General features: G+C 41.9%; 1 protein-coding gene and 1 pseudogene across 11 annotated transcripts; both read right to left on the bottom strand.

Annotated features, from left to right (window-relative positions):
* Nucleotides 1-1213: 1213 nt before the first annotated feature.
* On the bottom strand, nucleotides 1214-25450 carry FBXW12 (F-box and WD repeat domain containing 12). 11 transcript variants are annotated; one of them, XM_054550843.2, is made up of 13 exons: nucleotides 25222-25448; nucleotides 24994-25112; nucleotides 24690-24890; nucleotides 24206-24243; nucleotides 23845-24002; nucleotides 22073-22191; nucleotides 18977-19186; nucleotides 17950-18108; nucleotides 16594-16804; nucleotides 15628-15806; nucleotides 15421-15551; nucleotides 2780-2834; nucleotides 1214-2192 (listed from the first exon to the last, which is right to left on the bottom strand). In XM_054550843.2, the coding sequence occupies exons 3-13, from the start codon at nucleotides 24777-24779 to the stop codon at nucleotides 2118-2120; spliced, it is 1425 nt and encodes a 474-aa protein (XP_054406818.2). In that variant the 5' UTR covers nucleotides 24780-24890; nucleotides 24994-25112; nucleotides 25222-25448; the 3' UTR covers nucleotides 1214-2117. The 11 variants fall into 11 exon arrangements, with proteins under 11 accessions (XP_054406818.2, XP_054406819.2, XP_054406820.2 ...); XM_054550844.2 differs by having other exon boundaries at nucleotides 1807-2009; XM_054550845.2 differs by lacking the exon at nucleotides 1214-2192 and having other exon boundaries at nucleotides 2672-2834.
* LOC112132655 (putative ribosomal protein eS26-like) lies at nucleotides 1277-1621 on the bottom strand (annotated as a pseudogene).
* Nucleotides 25451-27291: the final 1841 nt, after the last annotated feature.

A 27291-nucleotide genomic window follows, 5' to 3' on the forward strand; every position in this document is an offset into this window, starting at 1 on the left:
GGCTTAAAATCATAGGCCATCTGGAACCAGCAGCAGAGGATCCGTTTTTCTCCCAAGTGTCACCCAATGGTGCTACCTGGTCCAGAGGCAATTAGAATTTTATCTCCTGGGCATCAGAAGCAGGTCTAGGTTTGTCCCAAGTGCTTTCCGTGGAACACGTATGTGGGTGGTGTTAGGGATGCTTCCATCTCCTGTGAAATTTTTACTGAATAGAACATGTCCATCACATGTGTAAACCATTCATTGCCATGTTATCTTGAATGTCATCCATTAAAATGATGCCATCTGGTAGAGGTGCTCTCATAAAGGGAATGGCCTTGTGTAATTCTCTGGAGTCTAGAGTTAGCCTCCACTCAGCAGTAGTAACTAAACTCAGGCCATACCAGGAAACAGAAGAGGCGAGATGGTAAAATTCAACACCCCTTCTTTATGCCAGCTACAACGAGCCATTATCCTTCAGTGCCTTGCTGTGCCCTAGTGACCTATTTATCACCCTCACTGTTAGGGGATTGTTAGCTGGTTCCCACTGGATGGTGCCTACCAAGTAGTGCTTCCCGTGTCTGAGGAAGAAAGAAAATCAAGCCTGGATGACTGAGCCCAAGTCAGACGTAGGTGGCCATAGCCACCTAAGACCAGAGGCATGGCCACTAAAGGGGTGCTAGAATAACGCTTCTCTAAGTTTTTCATTCCCAATTCATCTATTTTTTTTTTTTTTTGAGATGGAGTTTTGCTCTGTCACCCAGGCTGGAGTGCAGTGGCACGATCTCGGCTCACTGCAAGCTCTGCCTCCCAGGTTCACGCCATTTTCCTGCCTCAGCCTCCCGAGTAGCTGAGACTACAGGCACCCGCCACCACACCCGGCTAATTTTCTTTTTTGTATTTTTAGTAGAGCTGGGGTTTCACTGTGTTAGCCAGGATGGTCTCGATCTCCTGACCTCGTGATCCGCCCGCCTTGGCCTCCCAAAGTGCTGGGATTACAGGCGTGAGCCACCATGCCTGGCTATTTTTTTTTTTCTTTAACAGATGCCTAAACCCTCTTTACTTCACACGGCTATGCAAATTGTGAGGCCAAGGGTATGACTGCAAACAATTAAGGTTTAATTTACATGAATAAGCTTTCTTCCCCATGAAAATACTACGTGTCGCTTCACACTTGCTCTAACACACAAAATCCCCACCCTATCTGGCACAGACACATTCAACATGCAATATTAAGTACAATTTCCATTTTATTTTTCTCCAGAGAATAGTCTTCAGTCTTGAAGGACTCAGCTGTTTATGTGGGCTTTGGTGGGGGTCATGAGGCAGCACCCGCAGGTCTAAATCTGGGTGGGGGTGTTCGGTCCTTGTGACCTTCATGAGATCGATTCCTGACTACTTTGCAGTGAACTGCACAACTCACACAGTATTATAGCTTCACATACAGCTTGGGAAGCACATGGGCATTGAAGATTCTCACTTCAGTAATGTCCCTGACTGCTGTGGCCTCCACTATGTTTCAAATGACGAATTTCTTAATGGCCTTGTCATTGGACACATGTCGGGCACAGTTCATGCAGCGAATAGGCTGCACGTGGTCACGGCCCTTTTTGGCATGACTGTTGTTCCTTTTCTTTGTCATCTTGGAGGCACAGACTGGAGAGCCAATTCATCTACTTAAAAAGAAAAAAACTGTGCCCCAAATTATAATAGTTCCTTTATTAAACCTTCCTCAAATTACTTTAATTTGTATGCGACATCTTTATCATCCTGGGACCTTGACTGATATAAACCCCAAATGTGAGTTTTGTTATGGTTAGGAATTCTCTGAAGGTGATTGTTTCTCTGTCTTGATTTCACCCATCTCTGAAGCTGAAGGAGGTAGCTGTTCATCCTTCTCTAATGAATAGATTTTCCCTCAGTTTACCTACAAGGAGTATTACTTTTCTGAGGGTGCCGGATCTTGTAGATTTCTGATCTCACCACCAATTTGGTGGAGGCCTGTATTTCATCATGTAGCCTTTGGAATTCTATGAAACAAGACATTAACTTCAGCATTTGTTGAATTTTCTGGATTTTTTTCATTCTCCAATTTTGGAAGTTTCTATTCTAGTCCAGCCATCTAACCATGGATTTTTTTAGTTTTGTTTTGTGTTTGCAGTTTTGAACAATGCTGAGGTGCTATCCATGCTTTGCTCTGGGCCACCATGTTTCTGGAAAATGAAAGCCCAACAGCAATTCAATTTTACCCCCTTTTTAACCTAAGTTATCTGGGAATTGCAGATCCTTGTGGGATCCTACTTATTGGTGTTCCCTTTGGCAAGTGACATTCTTTGTACATGACTCCACACATTTCTCTCCCTCTGTCTTATCTTCTACCTTGGTCTCCGCTGCCCATGTATTACCTTATAGACTCTGTTCTGTTATAATCAAGAAAATGGCTTAACCAGATCTCTTTGGCCATGTCATATGACCACTTTCATTGTTCTTTAATTTTCATTTTCTTCTGAGACAGGGTCTCACTCTGTTGCCCAGGCTGGAGTGCTATGGCACAATCACAGCTCACTGCAGGCTCAAACTCCTGGGCTCAAAGGATCCTCCCACCTCAGCCTCCCAAGTAGCAGGGACTACAGCCATGTGCCACCACTTCAGGCCACAACATCTAAATTTCACTAAAATAATCATTCTGGGCTTGCAAACAGAATTTCTTTACTACATTGCAGAAGATGCAAGGTCAATTTTGTTAGTTTCCATATTACGTATTCAAAGAATACATCACCAGAATGCTGGAGTCACTTACTTTCCTCAGCCTAAGTACTATGCTTGCATTATCACACATCACACTGGAGATGCAGCTGTCAATGGAAAAATAAGATCATCAGTGAACAAAAGAGAAAGTAGGTACATCCATTGTTAATACTGACTTAGAACTTGACTAAGATATCAATATTCTTTCCAAATTAATTGGTCCTTTGTGCTCTTAGATTTGGTTTTGAATAACTACATAAAATCAGGGAAAGTTACACTGATTATTATTTGCAGGAATAGCAATCCCAACCTGCTCTCAAATATTATTGCCAGAATTGTCAGTATCTGATTTGACAGATTATCTGGTTTAATGATGATTAGAGAGGTTTTTTTTGTTTGTTTGTTTTTTCCTGAGACAGGGCCTCGCTGTACTGCCCAGGCTGGAGTGCAGTGGCACCATGTCAGTTCACTGCAACCTCCATCTCCTGGGTTCGAATGATCCTTCCAACTTAGCCTCCCAAGTAGTTGGAACTATAGGCACGCGCCACCATGCCCAGCTAATTTAAAAAAATATTATCTTGTAGGCCAGGCACGGTGGCTCACGCCTGTAATCCCAGCACTTTGGGAGGCCGAGGTGGGCGGACCACGAGGTCAGGAGATCAAGACCATCCTGGTTAACATGGTGAAACCCCGTCTCTACTAAAAATACAAAAAATTAGCTGGCGTGGTGGCGCACGCCTATAGTCCCAGCTACTTGGGAGGCTGAGGCAGAATTGCTTGAACCTGGGAGGCGGAGGTTATAGTGAGCTGAGATCGCGCTACTGCACTCCAGCCTGGGCGACACAGCAAGATTCCATCCTCCCCCCCGACAAAAATAAATAAATAAATAAATATTTTCTCAGAGATGGGGTCTCAGCATGTTGCCCAGGCTGGTCTCAAAGTCCTGCACTCAAGTGATCTGCCTGCCTTAGCCTTCCAAAGTGCTGGGATTACAGGCGTGAGCCATTGTGCCCAGCCCTGGATTTTTATTTTAAAATAGAATTCTGCTCCCTTTTGAGTATACCTGCTCTACTCCAATTGAATATCATAAGAGATGCCACGCTTCCCTCCCCACTGTATGATGAGGAAATGGTTGGGAGCATAGCTCTGTTGTTGATTCTTGTTCTGTATTAATGAAGTGACACTTTTATCCCTCTCCACCAGGAGCCCAGGTAGGGTTAGTACCCTGTTGACCATCCCTGCCTTGCACTAACTCAAGTAAAGGTGACACTTCTCCCCTCCCCACCAGGCCCTGAAGACACTGAGATGGAGTCCTGTCGACTATCTCCCCCAGTGCACTGACGTGAGTAGAGATGGTACCCCAGGCCAGGTGTGGTGGCTCACTTCTGTAATCCCAGCACTTTGGGAGGCCAAGGCGGGTGGATTACCTGAGGTCAGGAGTTTGAGACCAGCCTGACCAACATGGCGAAACCCAGTCTCTACTAACAATACAAAAATTAGCTGAGCATAGTGGTGCATGCCTGTAGTCCCAGCTACTTGGGAGGCTGAGGCAGAAGAATTGCTTGAAACCGGGAGGTGGAGGTTGCAGTGAGCTGAGATCGTGCCACTGGTACTCCAGCCTGGACAAAAGAGTGAGACTTTGTCTCAAAAAAAAAAAAAAAAAAAAAAAAAAAGGTACCCCTTCCTCTGCCAACAAAGCACTGCAGAGATAATAGCTGAAAACATCCCCAAATTCGTAGACCTATAGATTCAAAAAGTTAATCAAACCCAAACAGGTTAAACTCAAAGAATTTCATACCAGACATATCCTAATCAAATTTCTGAGAATTAAAAACAAAGGAAATAACTTGTACTCAACCAGAGCAAAATGACACATTATCTAGAGAGATACAGAGATTTGAATGACAATGGATTTCTCAGACATCATGGAAGCCAGAAGGAAGAGGCACAACATTTTTCAAATGCTGAAAGAAGTTAATATACCAATTAAAACAGAGTATCCCTAGTCAGCAGCATAATGTTATAAACAAACAACAAATAAAGCACACAGAATGTAGAAGGACCCCAAATAGCTAAAGCCATCTTGAGCAAACCTCATTAGCACATTTGTTGGAGGCATCACATTACCAGATTTTAAAATACATCACAAAACTATAGTAATCAAAACATCATGGTTCTTGTGGGCTTTTTTTTTTTTTTTTTTTTTTTTGGGACTGAGTGTTGCTCTGTCGCCCAGGCTGAAGTGCAGTGGCACAATCTCAGCTCACTGCAAGCTCCATCTCCTGGGTTCATGCCATTCTCCTGCCTCAGCCTCCTGAGTAACTGGACTACAGGTGCCCGCCACCAGGCCCAGCTAATTTTTTGTATTTTAGTAGAGACGGGGTTTCACCATGTTAGCCAGGATGATTTTGATCTCCTGACCTCGTGATCCGCCTGCCTTGGCCTCCCAAAGTGCTGGGATTATAGGCATGAGCCACCACGCCCAGCCGGTTCTTGTGTTTTTATCCCCAGAGACAAACCATAAACAAACAAAAAATCCAGCATGGTACTGACATACATACAGATACATTGTCCAGTGGAATGGGATAGAAGGCCCAGAAATAAACCCTCACATTTAAGGTCAATTGATTTTTTTTAAAACAAAATTACCAAGAACAGTCAATGGAGAAAGGACAGTCTCTTCAATAAATGGTACTGGCAATGAAAAAGGAAAACTACAGGCTAATATCCCTGATGAACATAGACACAAAAATCCTCAAGAAAATAGTAGCAAACTGAATCCAATAGCAAATCAAACAGCTAATTCATCATGATCAAGCAGGCTTCATTCCTGGGAGCTAGGTTGGTTCAACACATGCAAGTCAATAAATATGATTCCCCACATAAACAGAATTAAAAACAAAAAACCATATGATCATCTCGATAGACACAGAAAAAGCTTTCAATAAAATCCAGTATCCCTTTGTGAGAAAAACCCTCAAGAAACTAGGCACTGAAGGAGCATACCTCAAAATAAGAGTCATCAATGACAAATCCACAGGCAACGTCATAATGAATAGGTAAAAACTGGAAGCATTCCCTTTGAGAACTGGAACAAGATAAGGATGCCTACTCTCACCACTCCTAGTAAACATAGTAGTGACCAGTAGTGATTAGTAGTGATAGTAGTGATTGCTCTAGCTAGGAAGTCCTAGCTAGAGCAGCCAGCCAAGAGAAAGAAATAAAGGGCATCCAAATAGGAAAAGAAGAAGTAAAACTATATTTGTGGACAATATGACAATATGATTGATTTTATATATATATGTGTGTGTGTGTGTGTGTATACATATATATATATATATATATATATATATATATATATATATAAAATATGTATTTTTTTTAAATCCCCCCAGAGAGGGTCTTGTTGTGTCACTCAGTCTGGAGTGCAGTGACACAATCATGGCCCACTGCAGCCTCAACCTCTGAGCTCAAGTGATCTTCACATCTCAGCTTCTTGTGTAGCTGGGATCACCAGTGCACACCACCATGCCTGGCTAATATATATATATATATTTTTTTTTAAGAGATAGGGTCTCTGTATGTTGCCCAGTCTTGTCTCGAACTCCTGGGCTCAAGTGATCATCTTGCCTCAGCCTCCCAAAGTGCTGGGAATACAGGCATGAGCCACTATGCTCCAAGACAATATGATTCTATACAAAGAAAACCCTAAAGACTCTGCCAAAATGCTCCAGGAACTGAAACCAACTTCAATAAGTTTTCAGGATACAAAAATCCATGTACAAAAATCAGTAGCATTTCCATATACTGATAATGTTTAAACTGAGAGCCAATCAAGAATGAAACCTCATTTACAACAGCACCCCACAAAATAAGTTACCTAGGAATACATCTACTCAAGGAGGTGAAAGATCTCTACAAGGAGAACTACAAAACACTGCTAGAAGCAATCATAGGCCAGACGTGGTGGCTCACGCCTGTAATCCCAGCACTTTGGGAGGCTGAGGCGGGCGGATCACTTGAGGTCAGGAGTTTGAGACCAGCCTGGCCGACATGCAAAACCCCATCTCTACTAAAAATACAAAAATTGGCCAGGTGTTGTGGCACATGCCTGTGGTCCCAGCTACTTGGGAGGCTGACGCAGGGGGATCTCTTGAACCCGGGAGGTGGAGGTTGTAACGAGCTGAGATTGTACCACTGTACTCCAGCCTGGGCAACAGAGTAAGACTCTGCCTCAAAAAAAAAAAAAAATAAAATAAAAATAAAAAAGGAAATCCTAGGTGACATTAAAAAAAAATGCAAAAACATTTCATGCTCATGGAGTAGAAGAAGCAATTATCATTAAAATGGCCACACTGCCCAAAGCAATCAACAGATTCAGTGTTATTCCTATCAAACTGCCAATGTCATTTTTCACAGAACTAGAAAAAAACTATTCTAAAATTTATATGGTATCAGGAAAGATCCTGATTCCATATTGAATAGCCAAAGCAATCTGGAGGAAAACGAAGAAAGCCAGAGACATCAATTATCTGACTTCAAACTATACTATAAGGCTATAATAACCAAATTAACATGGTATTGGTGCAAAAACAGAATAAAGACTCAAGGAACAGAATAGAGAACCCAGAAATGAAGCCACACACCCACAGCCAACTGATCTTCAACAAAAGTTGACAAAAATAAACAATGGGGTAAAGACTCCCTATTCAATAAATGGTGCTGGGATAGCTGACTAGCCATATGCAGAAGAGTGAAAGTGGACCCCTACCTTTCAGCATACACAAAAATTAACTCAAGACGGATTAAAGGTTTAGATGTAAGACCCCAAACTATAGGAGTCCTAGAAGAAAACCTAAGAAAACACTATTCTAGACATCAGTGTTGGCTTTGGGAAAGAATTTATGACTCAATCCTCAAAAGCAATTGCAATGAAAACAAAAATTGGTAAGTGGGACCTAATTAAACAAAAGAACTTCTGCACAGGCTGCACACGGTGGCTCACACCTGTAATCCCAACACTTCGGGAGACTGAGGCAGACAGATCACTTGAGGTCAGGAGCTCAAGACCAGCCTGGCCAACATGGTGAAACCCTATCTCTACTAAAAATACAATTAGCTAGGCGTGGTGGCACATGCCTGTAATTCCAGCTACTTAGGAGGCTGAGGCAGGACAATCACTTGAACCTAGGAGACGGAGGTTGCAGTGAGCCCAGATTGTGCCACTGTACTCCAGCCTACGTGACAGAGTGAGACTCCATCTCAAAAACAAAACAAAACAAAAAAAGGTTTTGCACAGCAAAAGAAGCTATCAACAGAGTAAACAGACAATCTATGGAATGGTAGAAAATATTCACAAATCAAGCATCTGACAAAGGCCTAATATTCAGAACCACTAAGGAACTTAAACAACTCAAGTAAAAAACAAATAAATCCATTAAAAAATGGGCAAACATGGACAGCTCAATGCAGCCTTGAACTCCTGGGCTCAAGCAATCCCCTAACCTTGGCCTCTCAGGGTGGTGGGATTACAGGCGTGAGCCACCATGCCTGATGATCTCACTTAATACATGGAATCTAAATAAATTAGACTCGTAGATGTAGAAGATAGAATGGTGTTTACCGGAGGCCAAGCAGGGTCAGAGCAGGGGGTTAGACAGGGAACAGGGAGGTGTTGGTCAAAGGGTACAAAGTTTCAGTTCGTCAGGAGGAATAAATTCTGGTGAGCATGGTGGCTATAGTTAATAATAGCATATTGTGTATTTCAGAATAGCTCAAAGAAATTCTAAATGTTTTCACCACAAATAAATGATAAATATTTGAAGTGATGGATAAGTTAATTAGCCCGATTTGATCATTTCAGCGTATACACGCAAGAAAACATTATATTGTACCCCATAAATATATACAAGTATTCTTTGTCCATTAGAGTTTTATATTTAAACTTAAAAAACAGATTAGCATAATGGATAAAAAGCATGACCCAACCAGATTCTATCTGCAAGAAATTCACTTCAAATATAATGATATAAGTAGGTTGGAAGTAAAAGAATGAAAAACAATATAACATGTAAATATTAACCAAAATAAAGCAGGAGTGGCTAAATTAGTATTAGATAAAGTAGACCTCAGGGCAAAGAAGATTACCAGGGACAAGGAGAGATATTACACAAAAACAAAAGGGCCAATTAACCTAGAAGATAAATTAATCCTAAATGTGTATGCAGCAAGTTACAGAGCTGCAAGATACGTGAAAACTAATAGAACAAAGAGGATAAATAATCCGTAATAGGAAATTCAACAGTCTCTCAATTGATAGAATCACTAGAGTGAAAATCAGAAAGGATAGAAAAGAACTGAAGAAGAGCAACCAAGGTGATCTAATTGTCACTTATAAAACATTGTGCCCAACAGGAGAATACACATTCTTTTCAAGCTCACATGGAACATTCGGCAAGATAGAGCATATCCTGGTTGACAAAACAGATTTTAACAACTATAAATGAAGAAAATATGGAATATACTCTCTGGCCATAACTGCTTTAAATTAGAAATTGATGACCAAAAAGATCACAATAAAATCTCCAATCTTGGAAATTAAACGTACTTTAGAATAGTCCATGGCTCAAAGAGGAAAAGGGAAACAAAGAAGTATATGGAACTGAATGGATGAAAATCAAAATCTGAGGATTGCAGCTAAAGCAGTGTTTAATGGAGAATTTAGAACACCAAATGCTTACATTTTAAAAAGAGGTCAGAAATCAATGATCTAAACATCCACCTTAAGAAACTAAAAAAGGTCAGGCACAGTGACTCACGCCTGTAATCCCAGAACTTTGGGAGGCCTAGATAGGCAGATTGCTTGAGCCTGGGAATTCAAGACCAGCCTGGACAAACTGGCAAAACCCAATATCCACAAATAAATAAATAAATTAATTAATTAAAAAATAGCCTGGCATGGTGGTACACCCCTGTAATCCAAGCTACTCTGGGAGGCTGAGGTGGGAGGATCACTTGAGCCCAGAAGGCAGAGGTTGTAGTGAGCCGACATAACACCCCATTGCACTTCAGCCTGACAGGTTGAGATTGTGTCTAAAAACAAACAAACAAACAAAGAAAAAATAGCAAAATAAAAGTAACCAGAAGCAAGAAAATAAAATTTAAGAGCTGACATAGACAAATTCAGAATAGCAAAATAGAGGTTGTTAAAAAAAATAAATAAAAAGAGACCAAAAGCTGTTTCTTTGAAAAAATAATTAAAATTAATAAGCCTCTAGTAAGGCTGACCAAAAAACACAAAACCAAAACCAAAACAAAACAACACAGAAATGACACAAATTGACCAGTATTACGAATTAAGGAGTTCATATTACAAATTTTACAGGCATTAAGAAGATTAAAAAACAAATCTACACACATTTGACAAGTTAGATAAAATGACTGATTGCTGGAAATTCAAACTGTAAAAACTCACCCATCATAAAATAGATAATCTGAGTTGTGCTATAACTATTAAGGAATTTATAGTTAAAAGCTTTTCAAAAAAGTCATCTCCAGGCCCAGATTGTTCTACTGAAGTTTACTAAACATTTAAGGAAGAAATAACACCCTGAGGCAGGAGAATCACTTGAACCCAGGAGGTGGAGGTTGCGGTGAGCCAAGATCACGCCATCACACTCCAGCCTGGGGGACAAGAGCGAGACTTCATCTAAAAAAAAAAGAAGAAGAAAACTACAAACTGATATCCTTCATGAACACAGAACCCAACAATCATCAAGTATTAAACTCAATTCAGCAATATGTAAAAAAAAAAAGTAATATAAAATGAGTAAGTGGGGTTTAGTCTAGGAATGCAAGGCTGATTTAATGTTCAGAAATTCCATATATCCAATAAAATAAATGAAGAAAATCCACTTACAACAGCATCCAGAATTGAAATACTTAAGTAAATTGAACCAAAGAGGTAAAAGATGGATATACTGAAAACTATAAAACACTGATAAAAGAAAAAGAAGACATAAATAAATGGAAAGCTATCCCATGTTCATGGATTGGAAGAATATTGTTAAAATGTCCATACTCCCCAAAATGATCTACAGATTCAATGCAATCCCTATCAAAATTTCAATGACCTTTTCCACAGAAATAGAAAAAGCAATCCTAAAATGACTGGAACCACAAAAGACCCCAAATACTCAAAGCAATCTTGAGAAAGAATAAAGCTGGAGGTGGCATATTATCTGATTTCAAAACATATTATAAAGCTACAGTTATCAAATCAGCATGATATTGGCATAAAATCAGGCACATTGACAAACAGCTCAGAATAAATGATCCCAGAAATAAACCTGCGCATTTATAGTCAATTGTTTTTCAACAGAGGTGCCAGGAACACATGGAGAAAGGACACGCTCTTCAATAAATGGCATTGGGAAAACTGGATAGTCACATGAAAAGAAAATAAATTGGGACTTTTTCTCACATCACATACAAAACTCAAAATGGATTAAAGACTTAAATATAAAACCTGAACTACAAGAAGAAAGTGCAGGGGAAAAGCTCTGTGACATTGATCTGGGCAATGATTTTTTGGATATGACCCCAAATGCACAGGCAACAAAAGCAAAAATAGTTAAACGGGATTGCATCAACCTAAAAAGTTTCTGCACAGGAAAGAAATCAGATCAAAGAGACAACCTATGGAATGGGAGAAAATATTTTCAAATTATACATATGAGGGTTAATATCCAAAATATATAAGAACTCTAACTCAATAGCAAGAAAACCACCATATTAAAATGGGCAAATGTTCTTCATTGCCTATTTTCCACAGAAAACATAAAACGGCCAACAAATATGTGAAAAAATGCTCAGCATTATGAATTATCAGGGAAATGCAAATTAAAAATGCAATGAGATACCACCTCATTAGAGGTGTTAGAATGGTTATGGTCGAAAACATGAAAGATAAACAAGTGTTGGTGAGGATGTGAAGAAAAGGGAACCCATGTACGTTGTAGGTGGGAATGTAAATTAGTACAGCCATTATGGAAAACAACATGAAAGTTCCTCAAAACACTAAAAATAGGATTATCATATGATACAGCAATCCCACTCCTGGGTATACATCCAAAGGAATTGAAATTGGTATGTTGAAGAGATGTCTGCACTCTCATTACTCCCGTGTTCACTTCAGCACTATTCACAATAACCAAGATATGGAATCAACCTAAGTGTATATCAATGGATGAATGGATAAAGAAAATGTGGTATATGTGTACACACACACACACACACACACACACACACACACACACACACACACAATGGAATACCATTTAGCCTTAGAAAAGAAGGGAATCTTGTCATGTGCAACAGCATGGATGAATCTGGAGGTCATTATGTTCGGTGAACTAAGCCAAGCACAGAAAGACAAATACTGCATCATCTCACTTATGTGTGACATCTTAAAGAAAAAACAAAAAAATCGAACTCAGAGAAGCAGAGAGCAGAATGGTGGTTAACAGAGGCTGGGAGAGAGGCGGGATGAGGAGATGGTTGGTCAAAGGGCCCAGCGTTTCCATTAGGCAGGAGGAATAAGTTTCAGAGATCTGTGGCACGGCATGGTGACTATAGTTCATAATATTATAATATAATATATAATATATAACATAATATTATGTATGTTATGTACATACATAATATTATGTATGTAATATTATGTAGTTCATAATATTATGACTGTAGTTCATAATAGTGTATCATATTTACAAACTTGCTGAGAGTAGATTTTAAGTATTTTTTACCACAAAAGTAAGTGTATGAAGTGATTGATATATTAGCTTGATTTAATCATTCTACAATATATACATCTATGAAATCACATTGTACGCCATAAATATATAATTATTTGTTAATTAAAAACTAATAAGATACTCTGTCCTGACCACTAACAAAAAAGAAAATCAATATAATTCCCCTTACTAAGAACCTAAAAAAGAAAAACTATATGCTTATATCAATTTATGCAGAAAATGCCTTTGAGAAAATTCAACATCTATTCATGACAATAAAAACCTCTCAGCCATCTAGGACTAGAAGAGAACATTTTCAACCCAGTAAGGGGCATCTACAAAAACATACAGTGAATATAATAATAATGGTGAAAGACCAAACACTTTTCATCCAATGCAAGGATGTTGGCTCTCCACTCCAGTGCTACACAGGAGGTTACAGCCAATGCAAAAAGGGAAGAACAACAAGGCATACATTTGAAAAGAAAGAAAACTGTTTGACAGATGACATGATTGTCTACATAGAGAAAGCACAAAGTTATCTACCAATCTATGAATAAAAGCTATTAGAATGAATGAGTTTAGCAAGGTTGCGGGATACAAGGTCAATATACAAAAGTCAGTCATATTTCTATATGCTAGTAATGAAAAATGGAAATTGAAATAAGACAGTACTCTTTATAATAGCACCAAAACCACGAAATATTTAGGTATAAATTTTACAAATATGTGCAAAATCTTTATCCTAAAAACTACAAAAACACTGATAAATTAAAGATGGCCTAAAACAGTAAGAGATATTCAGGTTCATGTATTGAAAGAGCCAAAATAGTAAAGATGCCAATTCCCCTAATTAATCTCTAGATCCAAACAAATTCCAATATAAATCTCAGAGTTTTTGTAAAAATTTACAAACCAATTCTAAAATTCACTTGGAAAACAAGGAAACCAGAATAGTCTGAATAATTTTGTAAAAGAACAAGTTAGAGGACTCATATTATCTGATTTCAAAGTCTCTATAAAGTTACATTTTCAATGTAGTGTGTTATTTGATAAGAGATACATATATAGATGATTGGAACAAAAGAGAAAGTCTCAAAATTAACCCATGTAAATATGGTTGATTTTGGACAAAGGTACACAGGCAATTCAATGGAGTAAGGAGTTTTTTCAACAAATGGTGCTGAATCATTGTATATTCATATACAAAAAAATACATCTTGATCTTTATCTTTCCCTTACAAAATTTAACTCAAAATACATCAGAGACCTAAATGTAAAACCCTAAACTGTAAAACTTTTAGAGGAAATCTTAGAACATCTCTGTGATCTTGGGTTAGGCAAAGACTTCGTAGATACAATCCCCCAAGCCCAGTCATTTTAGAAGAAAAATTGTACTTCAAAGTTAACACTTGCTCTTTGAAAGACACTGTGAAGAGAATAGAAAGACAAACCAGAGCGGGAGAAAATATTTGCAAACCCTTATCTGATAAAAGACGTGTATTCCAAATATATAAAGGACTATCAAAGCTCAATATTAAGAAACTCAATATTAACAACCCAATTAAAAAATGGTCAAAAGATTTGAAAAAATGTGTTAAAGAAGATATGTGGATGGCAAATAAATTGCTCAATGTCATTGGGAAAAGGCACAATAAATATCACAATGAGGTATCACTATACATCCATTCAAATGTAAGAAAGAAAACAAATCCAGGGGAAGTATTTGAAATTATTGAAAGGAAATAAGTATTTATGATTGGTGTAGGCTAAAATTTATTAGATATGATATAGAGAGCAAAAACCATGAAAGTCTGCTAAGCATGATTATAGATATTTAAAGTATTTTTGCCTCAAAACACTGGAAATCATTATCTGAACATAGACATTTTCCTATTCTTGTAAAAAAGTTAACAGCTCCCTGATACTTCCTTATGTGGATATACGATGGTAAACAATCTCTTATGTTTGGACACTTAGGGAGCTTCCAGCTCTTGACTATCACAAATGCTGTAATGAACAGCCAATGTACTTGAATGATTGGAGGTATAGCTTCACAGTAAATTCTTTTTAGTGGTGCTGGCAGTGCAAAGGATATATGTATTTTCTTAGTTGTTGCCAAAAAAGCACTATAAGCAGTATAATGACTAGCAATAATCTGGAAGAAAATGTCTGCAAAGCCTTAGGAGACAAGACTTCTACGTGTACCACGTAAAATCTCAAGAAAAACAATTTAAAGGCAAGCAAACTAGGGGCAAAAATCAGCAAAATGGAGGGAAAGGCAGCTCACTGAAGCAGCAACCAAGTGGCTAATGAACTCACAAAAGGTACAACTCAGCAAGAAAACACAGGGTATTGGGACATAATCTATCCACTGCTCATGGGAATATAAATTGAGAGCCACTTTGGGAAGACTTTTAACATGTATTGCAAGTGCCATGACTTCAAGAACTAGCGATTCTCTTTTCAGGCATGAGTTTATTGGTATCTATCCTCAGAGAACCTTAAAAAAAAAAAAAATCCCTGTTCTCCCTTCATTCATCTTGATGTAGAAATTAGAAGTTTTCGGCAGGGTGCGGTGGCTCACGCCTGTAATCCAGCACTTTGGGAGGCCAAGGCAGGTGGATCACGAGATCAGGAGGATCGAGACCATCCTGGCCAACATGGTGAAACCCCGTCTCTACTAAAAATACAAAAATTAGCCAGGTGTGATGGCATACGTCTGTAATCCCAGCTATTTGGGAGGCTGAGGCAGGAGAATTGCTAGAACCCGGGAGTCGGAGGTCGCAGTGAGTTGAGATCACGCCACTACACTCCAGCCTGGGTGACAGAGGGAGACTCCGTCTCAAAAAAAAAAAAAGTTGTTCAGGGGATGTTTACGTCACAAAACAGAGCTTACCTGTCTGTTGTGTGATCATGCCACGTGTTTTCCAGGTGACAGCAGCTCCTGAGGTATGGATGGCGGCCTCCTTCTTCCCACACGTACACGTGCACAGAGTTCTCGGATGTGGTGAGCACATAGCAAGGATCCTTCCAAGGATAGCCAGAGTGAGTGGCCAAGGAGTCAAAGTCAGATCAAAAAGCAGTGGAGGAGAATCATACATACCACCCAGAAGTTGTTGATGGCTGCCTGGTGGTCCTCAAATCGTTGCAGCAGGAAGCCAGTGATGCTGAAGAGTAACAAGTATGGCCCACTGGTAAAGACAATCATATATCCATCACTGGCTCCCATCCAGATAGGGCACTTCAGATGAGCTGCCACCTGGAAACTTGCAACCTCATGTGCTGTTTTCACGTAAAACACATATATACACACACACATAAGGAAGTAAAGATCAGGTCATTGAATAATAACAATATCCTCACACTGAATAAAAAAGCATAGTCCCCACTTCCACAGACTCCATTCCAGGGAAGAAAATGAAGGGTAGTCCAGTGGCCTGACAAATACATATCACTGACTGTGGTAACAGGTGCTGGGACACAGGAACAGAGGTTTGTGGACAATAAACAATCCCCTGGGCATTGGAACCCAGGCCCTAAAACATGATAGAAATCTATATGTGTTCGCCCAAGAGGATGGGGTGGGGGTAGAGATTAGCATGGGTATTAGGGCCAAACTGGGGTGGGTTCACCTCCAGCTAAAGAAATCCCCTGCTCCTGGCCGGGTGCGATGGCTCACGCTTGTAATCCCAGCACTTTGGGAGGCCAAGGAGGGCGGATCCTGAGGTCAGGAGATTGAGACCATCCTGGCTAACAGGGTGAAACCCTGTCTCTACTAAAAATACAAAAAATTAGCCGGGATGGTGGCAGGCACCTGTAGTCCCAGCTACTCGGGAGGCTGAGGCAGGAGAATGGCGTGAACCCGGGAGGTGGAGCTTGCAGTGAGCCGAGATTGCGCCACTGCACTCCAGCCTGGGCAACAGAGCAAGACTCCGTCTCAAAAAAAAAAGAAAAAAAAAAAAGAAATCCCCTGCTCCCTTTATACAGACTGATCCATTTATTATAGCTAAACACGAATGACTGTATGATGAGGAAGAGAAACAAGTGTTTCTAATGTGGCACAGCCTACCTTGGATGACTGTTTGGCCTCCAGTCTTCTTGGTTGTTAGATCAAAGGTGATAAATTCTGTCTTTTTTCCAGTGCTACTTTGGGACATCAGTGTTATCCTGTTTTTCACCTTTGGGGCCCAGCAGGCGCTGGCACATAATTTATGTGGGAGAAAGGTAGACAGAGGAGCACTGCCTTCTGATGGCCTCAGTAAGGACTCTGTGAGGAATACCTAAAGAGAGCATCGCGTGCGTGGTCAGGGGCAGGGAACTTATAGCCTCTCAGTACAGGAGTGACTCCAGAAGAGCCTTCTTAGAAATTCTCATCTTGTGGCCAAAGCTTTGTTCAGCATCTCAGGAGTGATGAGTGGTCACTGCTTATCACTCCAGTATACAAGGAACTCACTGTCTTCCTATCCTTCCTGTCCCATTCACAGAACAATGTCCCTGAAGCATGCTAACGTGTTATGAAACCATCTTGCCATGTTGAACCCTTGGTCAAGTTGAGGTTGGCTAAGCAGATTTTCCCTTCTTGGGGAACAAGTCAAGGGCTGTGTGGCTTTTACTACCTGCCTTCTGAACTCCTCCCTCTTTGGTGCCCAGTCCACCAGTGCCCCACTACACATGGCCTGCTCAAAGGCCAAAGCCTTCCTCAGAGTGATATTCAGAGGCTGTTGCATATTCAGTTACTTTTGGACTTCTCTATACTTTCCAGCCAACATAGATAAAAGTAAAGAAGGCAAAAGAGAACAAGGACAAAGATATTTTTGTTAAAAAAAAAAAAAATTTTTTTTTTTTTTTTTTAAGAGGTAGGGTCTCACCATGTTGCCCAGGCTGGAGTGCAGTGGCTATTCACAGGTGCAATCCCACTACTGATCAGTATGGGAGTTTTGACCTGTTCTGTTTCTGACCTGGGCCAGTTGGCCCCTCCTTAGGCAACCTGGTGGTCCCCTGCTCCCAGGAGGTGAACATATTGATGCCAGACTTGGTGTGGACACCCTATCAGCATAGCACACTATGGCCTGGAACTCCTAGGCTCAAGCGATCCTCCCACCTCAGCCTTCTGAGTAGGTGGGACTATAGGTACATGCCACCATGCCCAGCAATCCCTATTCTTGATACCTGTCTCACCCTCTTCCATCTCTTTGGCAAATTCGGGCTTCATGAATGAGTTTTTGTTAAACATTTGCCACAGCAACTGGATGTTGTTACTTCAAAGAGCATTGTTTCCTGACCATCACAATGGATTCCCCTTGTGATGTGGTCTGAGAGAGGAAGGAGCAGTGTGCCTCGTCCTCACTGAGCTCTGCAGTTTCTCTGCATGGTTCCTAACTTGACATTCCCATCCTGAAATTGAAATACACAGAACAGCACCTACCTGTGGCAAGGTACGACTGTATGTCCCACATGCAAATACCCATTTCTTGTCAGGAGAGCAGTGTAGAAGTACAATACCATATTGAAATGCAGTAACTTTAGAAACATCCCTTAACCCAGGCAGTGTAAATGTGTAGATGTCACCTGCAGCATCGCCCACCTGAAACCAAAGCATCCCCACCATATCAATAGGAAGATATGTGAAATCCCGAAGTACAGAGGAGGCAGCACTGTGAGCTGCAAGATATGCCACTGTTTCTTCAATCACATAATGGAGATCAAAATCTCTGACCAGTCTAGCTTGAGACACTGTTGGGATAATTCCATGGAATAAAACTTTCCAAGCCCCAGAGCATTCTTCTCAAGGACAGTTATTCATTAGCACATCAACACTATGCTTTTTCTCAATGTCACCCCAAAGCCATCTCTCTCCCTCAACTGTCCCCAACCAAGTTCATGGACTGGACAATAACACACCCTTGAAAGAAGAGGCACATATAAAGTAATTCAGGAAGTTTTTGGCTTTTTGTTTTTAGAAGAATTGCTGGGGAAATGTACTTGAGGCAAGTCAAGGGCCAAGATAGTGCAGAGGTTTGTATAACATTCATTGATATACTGTGATTGACTTGCAGCATATGTGGAAAGGATGACAAGAGAAATAGGCCGGGCACTGTGGCTTATGCCTGTAATCCCAGCACTTTGGGAGGCTGAGGTGGGCAGATCATGAGGTCAGGAGTTCAAGACCAGCCTGGTCAGTTTCTACTAAAAATACAAAAGATTAGCCAGGCATGGTGGTGTGTGCCTGTAGTCCCAGCGACTCAGGAGGCTGCGGCAGGAGAATTGCTTGAACCCAGCAGGCAGAGGTTGCAGTGAGCCAAGATTGCACCACTGCACTCCAGCCTGAGCAACAGAGTGAGACTCTGTCTCAAAAAAAAAAAAGGGATAGGACAGTAATGTGACACAGATGCCTGACAAGACAGCAGGCATTTGATTTTTTTGGTCCCCCTCTAAATTCAGGGCTCACTTACCATCAGGAATGGGCCATCCTTTGTAAGATAGGCTTCCATGCAATAACAGGGCTCTGGCATGGGGAGAACGGCCAGAGCGTCCCTGTCCTGACAGTTCCACACTTTGATAGTTTTTTTCCGATCCATAGTGACGGCGAGATGCATCTGAGGGAGGGTTACCAGATTTGATAAATGGAACTCCTGGACTGGGCTTGACCAGATGATGGTGCCCTAGAAAACGAGAGTAATACGACCTGTGTTTAAGGAACCCTTACACCTACTGTGCTTTCATTCTGCCCATGTTTATTTGGAAGCCTCTTCCAAATCAGATCTTCTTGCTTCTGGGCAAAGTATATGAAAATTCTCCACATCTCAATATTTTGGAGGCGTGAACATGAAAACAGGAACTACACACTATGCTCATAGACAAGAACTTGGTACATAACAGGTGCAAAGAATGATCAGACTTCATAGGTTCAAGTCACCTCTGCCTCCTACTCACAGTACAGCCTTCAGCAAGTCACTTTCTATCATGCCTTCTAATGAGGCTGTCATTACCTTTCACAACTCATGAAACATACTTAGAATTCTGCCTAGGACACAGTAGGAACCCAAAATGTATTAACTATCATTAAAATTGTTATTCAACTTTATACATTACATAAAAGATAGAATAGTTGTCTTTCTAGATGATTCTTTAGCCTTTAAAAAAATTGTGAAGTATATCATACAAGAAAAGAACACGAAGTTTAATAAATTATCACAAGTGATTACCAATGTACCACTTCTAAGCCCTCCCGAAGTCCCCTTTGCATATGCTCTATTTAACAACTCCCCCACGGCTCCCCGCACCCAAATGTAATCATTATTTTGATTTCTCACACTATAACAAGTTGCCTATGCAGTAATATCTATGGCCATGTAACCAAGCATCCCAAAATTCAGTGGCTTAAAACAGGCTTTTGCTAACTCTGTTTCTTTTGATCAGAAATTCAGGGGTAGCTTGACTGGGTAGTTCTGGCTGTACGTCTCTCATGAGGGTGAAGTCAAGTTTCACTTCCAAGATGGCCTCTCATATAGCTGTGTAAGTTGGTGTTGGCTACTGGCAAGGGTCCTCAGTCCCTCACCACACAAATCTTTCTGGAGGGCTGCTTGAGAGCTCTCATAACACTGTGGCTGGATCTCCAAGAGCTGATGACCCATGAGTGAAGAATTGTTTTCGTGACATAGCTTCAGAAATTATACACCATAATTTCCACAATATCCTATTGGTTCCACAGGTCAGCCCTATTCACTGTGGCAGTGGACCACACAAGATTGATCGTGATTATCGTGGGGGAAAGATATTTGGGCCATCTCAGAGATTGGCAGCTGTAGTCTGCCCCATAGCCTCCAGTAATTCAGTTTCCCCCTACATGAAAATATATCCACCATCTCCCAATGCTCTCAAATGTCTCATACCATTATAGTATCATTGCAGAATCTAGGATCTCATTGTTTCTAGGTCCAGGTATAGATGAAGCTCTTTAGATTCAGTTTATCTTGATGTGAAAATCTTCGAACTAAATATACAAGTTATCTGTCCCTCACCATCCCCAAAGTACAAGTGTGGGGGAAGCGCAGGATAGCATAGTCACTGTCATTCAGAAAAGGTGAAAATGGAAAAATAGGAATCACTGCTACAAGAAATTTTGAAATCCAATAGAAAACATGCTGGCAATTTGTTAATTAGGACTCAAGGCCCACCAACAGAAAACATGCTGGCAATTTGTTAATTAGGACTCAAGGCCCAGAAAGATCTTTAATGACTCTTGGTTCTACTCTCTAGGCTCTTGATTCTGTCCGAGTCATCCTTCACTTTCTGTATGTGGTGGCCCAATTTTTTAGCTAAATTGTTTTGGTAGTCTGCTTCCTGCCTGTAAAAGTTTTGAAATCCAAAAGGCCTCTTTTCCTTTTGTGTGTTTTGGCCCCTTTAAATCCAAGCTGACAGTGTTTCTCCCAATGTAATTCTCTTTAACAAAAACTTTATGGGTCTCCTAAGAACCTCACTGCAGTTTATACCATTAGACAAAAGCCACACTCAGTTTTGAGATGAATCCTTTGTGCGCCTTGGAGATCATCTGAGCTAAAGACCACTTTCTGAAAAAGCCAATGTAACAAATGCCAATCATTGACAAAGAGGAAATAGAACAGGTAATAAAGATGCACAAAGCCCAAAAATTATTTCACAAATGCACTCCATGTTATTGGTAGAAAATAAGACCTTATACAAATTTATATATAGAAACACATATTAAAAAGTAAATTCTCAGCCAAGCGCAGTGGCTCATGCTTGTAATCCCAGGACTTTGGGAGGCTGAGGCTGGCAGATCACTTGAGGCCAGAAGTTCAAGAACAGCCTGGCCAACATGGCAAAACCCCGTCTCTACTAAAAATACAAAAATTAGCCGGGCGTTGTGGCGTGCGCCTGTAATCTCAGCTACTCAGGAGGCTGAGGCACAAGAATCGCTTGAACTCGGGAGGCGGAGGTTGCAGTGAGCTGAGATCGCGCCACTGCACTCCAGCCTGGGCAACAGAGTGAGACTGTCTCAAAAAAAAAAAAAAAAAAAAAAAAAGGCCAGGCGCAGTGGCTCACACCTGTAATCTCAGCACTTTGGAAGGCCGAGGTAGACGGATCACAAGGTCAGCAGATCGAGACCATCCTGGCTAACACGGTGAAACCCCGTCTCTACTAAAAATACAAAAAAATTAGCCGGGCGTGGTGGCAGGTGCCTGTAGTCCCAGCTACTCGGGAGGCTGAGGCAGGAGAATGGCGTGAACCCAGGAGGCGGAGCTTGCAGTGAGCCGAGATAGTGCCACTGCACTCCAGCCTGGGGAACAGAGCAAGACTCAGTCTCAAAAAACAAACAAACAAGAACAACAACAACAACAAAAGTGAATTCTATGTGTGTCTATGGTCCAAATGAAAAGGTCACAAATTACATGATAGAAAACCTGATTTGACACTTTGTTTTTGTTACCACTTCCGAGTATTTTCCTCTCAGCACTTCCGTTTCATGTACAGAACAGGATGGATGCAAGTATGCAGTACTTTTGCTACATATTGGCCAGACTCACCTCTTGCACATCCCAGGCACAAAGCTCTTGCTTTGGAGATACACTACAAATGATTGATTTCTCCTGTTCATCCATTGTAAGGCTATTTCCTGAGAGATAAGCCAACTGTGTCTCAAATGCTAGAAGGAAACATAGAAGACTTGGCCACCAGATAGTTAAGGGATGATCCAAACCAAAAGAAGATAATTTAAAATATTTCTTTACCCTCTTAGGAAGGTTTGGGTAACAATATGGAGAAGATAGAAATTGGGCTTCAGAGTCATCCAAACAGGTTCCCACGGCAGACTGGCCATTTGGGAGATGTTGGCCAACTTGCTTTTCCTTTTTATCCTCAGTTTCCATAGATATAAAAGGCATATTAAAATCTCTCCATCAGAGGACTTTTCTGAGTTTTAAAAGAGTTATCAAGTCCAGGCACAGTGGTTCACGCCTGTAATCCCAGCACTTTGGGAAGCTGAGGTAGGCGGATCACTTGAGGCCAGGAGTTCGAGACCGGCCTGGCCAACATGCTAAACCTGTCTCTACTAAAAATACAAAAATTAACATGGTGGCAGGTGCCTGTAATCCCAACTACTTGGGAGGCTGAGACATGAGAATTGCTTGAACCCAGGAGGCGGAGGTTGCAGCAAGCCAAGATCATGCTGCTGTACTCCAGCCTGGGTGACAAAATGAGACTCTGTTTAAAAAAAAAAAAAAAAAAAAAAAATGTTGTCAGGATTAGGCCAAGTACAGTGGCTCATGCCTGTGAGGCTGAGGCAGGAGGATTGCTTGAGCTCAGGAGTTCAAGACCAGCCTGGGTAACAAAGTGAGACCTAATCTCTACAAAAAAATTTAAAAAATATAGTCAGGCATGGTGGCTTATGCCTGGAATCCCAGCAATTTGGGAGGCCAAGACAGGTGGATCACTTGAGGTCAGGAGTTCAAGACCAGCCTGGCTAATATGGTGAAACCCCATCGGTACTAAAAATACAAAAATTAGTTGGGCGTGGTGGTAAATGCCTGTAATCCCAGCTACTCAGGAGGCTAAGGCAGGAAAATCACTCGAACCCAGGAGACAGAGGCTGCAGTGAGCCGAGATCGTGCCATTGCACTCCAGCCTAGATGACAGAGCAAGACTCAACCTCAAAAAAAAAAAAAAAAAAAGTCAGCTGGTTGTGGTGGTGCACCCCTGTAGTCCCAGTTACACAGGAGGCTGAGGCAGGAGGATCTCTTGAGCCCAGGAGGTTGAGGCTGCAGCAGTAGAGCCTACGTATGCATTTATTTAGAGACAGGGTCTGGCCCTGTCACCCAGGCTAATTTTTAAAATTTTTTCGTAGAGAATGGGGGGGGGGTGTCTCACTTTGTTGCCCAGGCTGGTCTTGAACTTGTGGGCTCAAGTGATTTGCCCACCTCGGCCTTTCAAAGTTCTGGGATTACAGGCATGAGCCACTGTGCCCAGCCAAGCCTCTGTTTTTTAGAGTTTCCCATTAATTTTTTTTTTCTGATTTTTATTCTGGGAGGGATGAGAAGCCTTAGGAAAAAGGGAGTAACAGGACCTGATTTTATGTTGTGAAAAAAAAATCACTCTAGTTTCTTCATTCAGCACAGATGGTGGGGACAAGAGAGGAAGCAGGGAGATATCACATGGCTATCACGGCAACCCAGTCTGGTTCAGTTTTAATTCCTTTTCCCTTTACTGAATGAGAATACACAGCTACACACAGCAAAAATCAAATAGAGTGGACCTCTGAAAACAAGTTGCTCATGTTCCTCTAGGGCACCTGTCCCCATACCGATGTTCTTAGTTACTTTGTAGATAAAGTTACGCGGCTGTGCCAATGCCAATCGAAGCTCCTTCCTTCTTTGATGCAGGAAAAATTGCTTCCATGTGTGTGTGCCCAGGTGTTGATAGGTGAAGTTGCTGCAGTCCCATCTCTGCAGAGATAGTGACCTGGAAACGGTGTCACAGTCCCATCAGGCTGTTCTCAGTCAGTTCACCTCCTTGGAGCCCCGGTTATATCACAACCCCCTACTCACACTAATTTTCCTGCGTATATCTCACAACACAGCCACACAGGCCTCGGTACGCAGCATGGGTGCGCAGTCAGATGATCTCCTCTCCCCTTCCCTCCTTCCCCTTTCCCTTCCCTTTACCTCCACAGGTAATCGCTGTCTGCAATCCTATTCCAATGCTATGGGAGAGAAAGGAAGAGACAAGCAGGCAGTTACATCAGACAGCAGGGGCAATCCTCTGCTATTATTTGTTCTGGGAGCTGGGCCCGCACAGGTTAATCAGATGGGATTCCAGCTCTCAAAGCACTCTCAGTGTGGGGAGATAAGGAAATGGTAACAACAGAGACCTATCACTGCTAATGCAGGCACTGGGTATTCCCATGAGTTCACAGGAAGAAGTGTTGATTTCCTAGGGCTTGAAATGGGAGCCTCAAGGACTGTTTAGTCAGCACAACTCCTGGATATCAGCTTGTCCTTTTCGTTTAACAGAATATGAGGCCCTCAGTGTGAAGGATGCTAATCCCCAAAGCCTCAATGTAGCCCTCTGCTATTCTGCAAAGTGGTGCTCAAACTGGTCGAGAGAAGCAGCAGGCATGGGGGGCAATGGGAGGTGGAAGGCCTTTACCTTGTTCACCTGGGAAACCTGCAGCAAGCCGAACAGGTCCAAGAAAGAGAAGATTCGCTTCAAAGCTAAGTCAGGCAATCGGATCTCCATTTTACGTGGCCTGAACCCACATCCACTTTCCTTTCTCCTCTCTGGGCTGCTCTGAATTTAAAGGCTTTGCCAAAGTCTGCAGCACTTGTAAAGATTTTCACCCGTGCCCATCTGTGTGTGGTAGAAACAAGCTGCAGGTGTGCAGACTCCCAGGCTGACCTCCACCCCGGCCTCTCCCCCGGGGCCTGATCCACACAGCTGGCGGCATCCCTACCTAAACCCACTTGTTAGTGCTGTTCATTGTTTAGAGGAGCTCAGCAACACCTGTGCACCGTGAGCTGGAGGTGCAGAACCTGGGGCAGCCTCAGTTGCAGATGAAGTTGTCAGGACCCTCTAGGAAATGTCACCGAATGCACTCTGATCAGATCCGAGTGTCTCTATGACTTTATTTAAGTTCCAAACTCCTGGAATTGGAGTCTGCTTGCCCTATGCCTGTGCCTACCTTGGGATCTTGAATCTGGTGAGTAGGGCTCATCTCTCAAAGCCAGCAGGTTTCTACCTTCTCGCATTTAACTTTGCAGTGGAGGAGAAAGAATGTGCCAAGCTGGCTTCTCCACAGAGGTCCGCGCAAAAGGAGCAGGCCTTGTCTGGGATGGCTCTCCCAGCCGGTGCCTTTCCCTGGGATGTGACGCTTTCCCACAGTTACAGATCTCCCAAGAACCTGACAACTCATTCTGGAATTTTCTAAAGACCGTGTCATAGCCTGAGTGTTTGTGTCCTCTCAAAATTCCTAGGTTGAAATTCTAACCCTCGGTGTGATTGGAGGTAGGGGGCCTTTGGGAGGTAAGTGGGTCACAGGCAGAGTCCTTATGATGGGACCAGTGACCTTATAAAAATGACCCCAGAATGCTCTCTAGCCCTGTTTATGTCATGCGAGGACATGAGAAAGTGTCAGCTGCAACCTGGAAGAAGGCCCACACCAGAACCTGACTGTGCTGACAGGTGACTCTTGGACTTCTCTCCTCCAAAATTGTGAGAAATAAATTTGTTGTTAGTAAGCCACCCAGTCTATGGTACTTCGCTGCAGCATAAGATGGGGGTCCCTCTGTGAGGCTCAGCGGCCAACCCTTCTTAAAACTGCTGCCTCCAGGCAGACACACAGGAGTGGTTGTCGGGGGTCCCATTTAGGATACAGTAGTAAGAGAGAGGAAAAATACAAATTGACATGGTGAGGAGATAAAAAGGAAAAGCAAAGACCAAGAAGCACCTAGAGGGGCGTGGGGAAAGGCGAATCAAGGGGTGTGTGGAGAGGAGTGAGAAGAATACAAGGGGAAAAGATTTGTATCCCATTAAAAGGAAATAATGCAGAGACAGCCAGGGCCATGGAAGGACACAGGAAGACAGAAAGCTTGGAACGGACTCTATTGTAGAGGAACAGAATTCATGCAAGGATATAGAGGGCTGAGAAATAAAACACTTTAAAATATGACAAGGGAAGAGAAGAAACAGTAAAATAAAGGATATTTTAAAAGTATTAAAGCACAAATATTATAAAATATACAGATATGAAATATAACTGTAAGTGGACTGTGAGACAAGACAGAGTAGGAATAAAATGGAAAAGAGGACAGATGAGAAAGAGGCAAACATAAGGAAACTGAAGCAAATTGCCGAATGAGTGAATGAATGAATTTGAAATAAAGGAACAGAGGCCAGGTGCAGTGGCTCATGCCTGTAATCCCAGCACTTCGGGAGGCTGAGGCGGGTGGATCACCAGGTCAGGAGTTTGAGACCAGCTTGGCCAACATAGTGAAACCCTGTCTCTACTAAAAATACAACAAATTAGCTGGGCGTGGCGGCGGGCGCCTGTAATCCCAGCTACATGGGAGGCTGAGGCAGAAGAATTGCTTGAAGCTGGGAGGTGGAGGTTGCAGTGAGCTGAGATTGCGCCACTGTACTCCAGCCTGGGCGACAGCACGAGACGCCATCTCAAAAAAAAACAAAAAATAGAGGAACAGGAAGGTGTGTTGGGGGGTGGTGGTGGTGGGATGCTACCAGAAAAGGGGCAGAGAAAGACACATTGCAACAATAAAGACAAATCTAAATGTCACAAGAGTTAAGAGATGTAAAATTTGAGAGACGTGAAATGGTAACTCCGTAATAGTCTAAGCAAAAGATAAGATGCAGGTGAGAGAATGGCCTGGACATTGTCTAGGAGAATGTAGATTAAAGCAGGCAGCTGGGGAAACCTGAGAAGAGGGATCGATAAGGAGTCGGGCAGCCTGAGAGTAGGACAGAGAGGGAGGGACGACATAGCTTGAGAAGTCAAGGGAGTGTAGCAAGGGGAGAAGTAAGAGCAAACCTTTCATGGCGCCTTCTGCAGGCAAGGCACCCGTCTAAACAATTTACAGGGGCTCATCTATTTAATCCTCACAATGGCTAGATGAGGTAAGTCCTATTACTGGCCACCTTACCAGGGTGCTCTGTGTTCTCTTAGATTCTGAATTTGTCTGGCATCCATCACAGGGCCAGCTGTATTCTCTATATATTTTTAATTTTCTGTATTCTTGAT

Source organism: Pongo abelii, chromosome 2, assembly GCF_028885655.2.
Source record: "Pongo abelii isolate AG06213 chromosome 2, NHGRI_mPonAbe1-v2.0_pri, whole genome shotgun sequence".
In the NCBI taxonomy this organism is placed as follows: Eukaryota; Metazoa; Chordata; class Mammalia; order Primates; family Hominidae; genus Pongo; species Pongo abelii.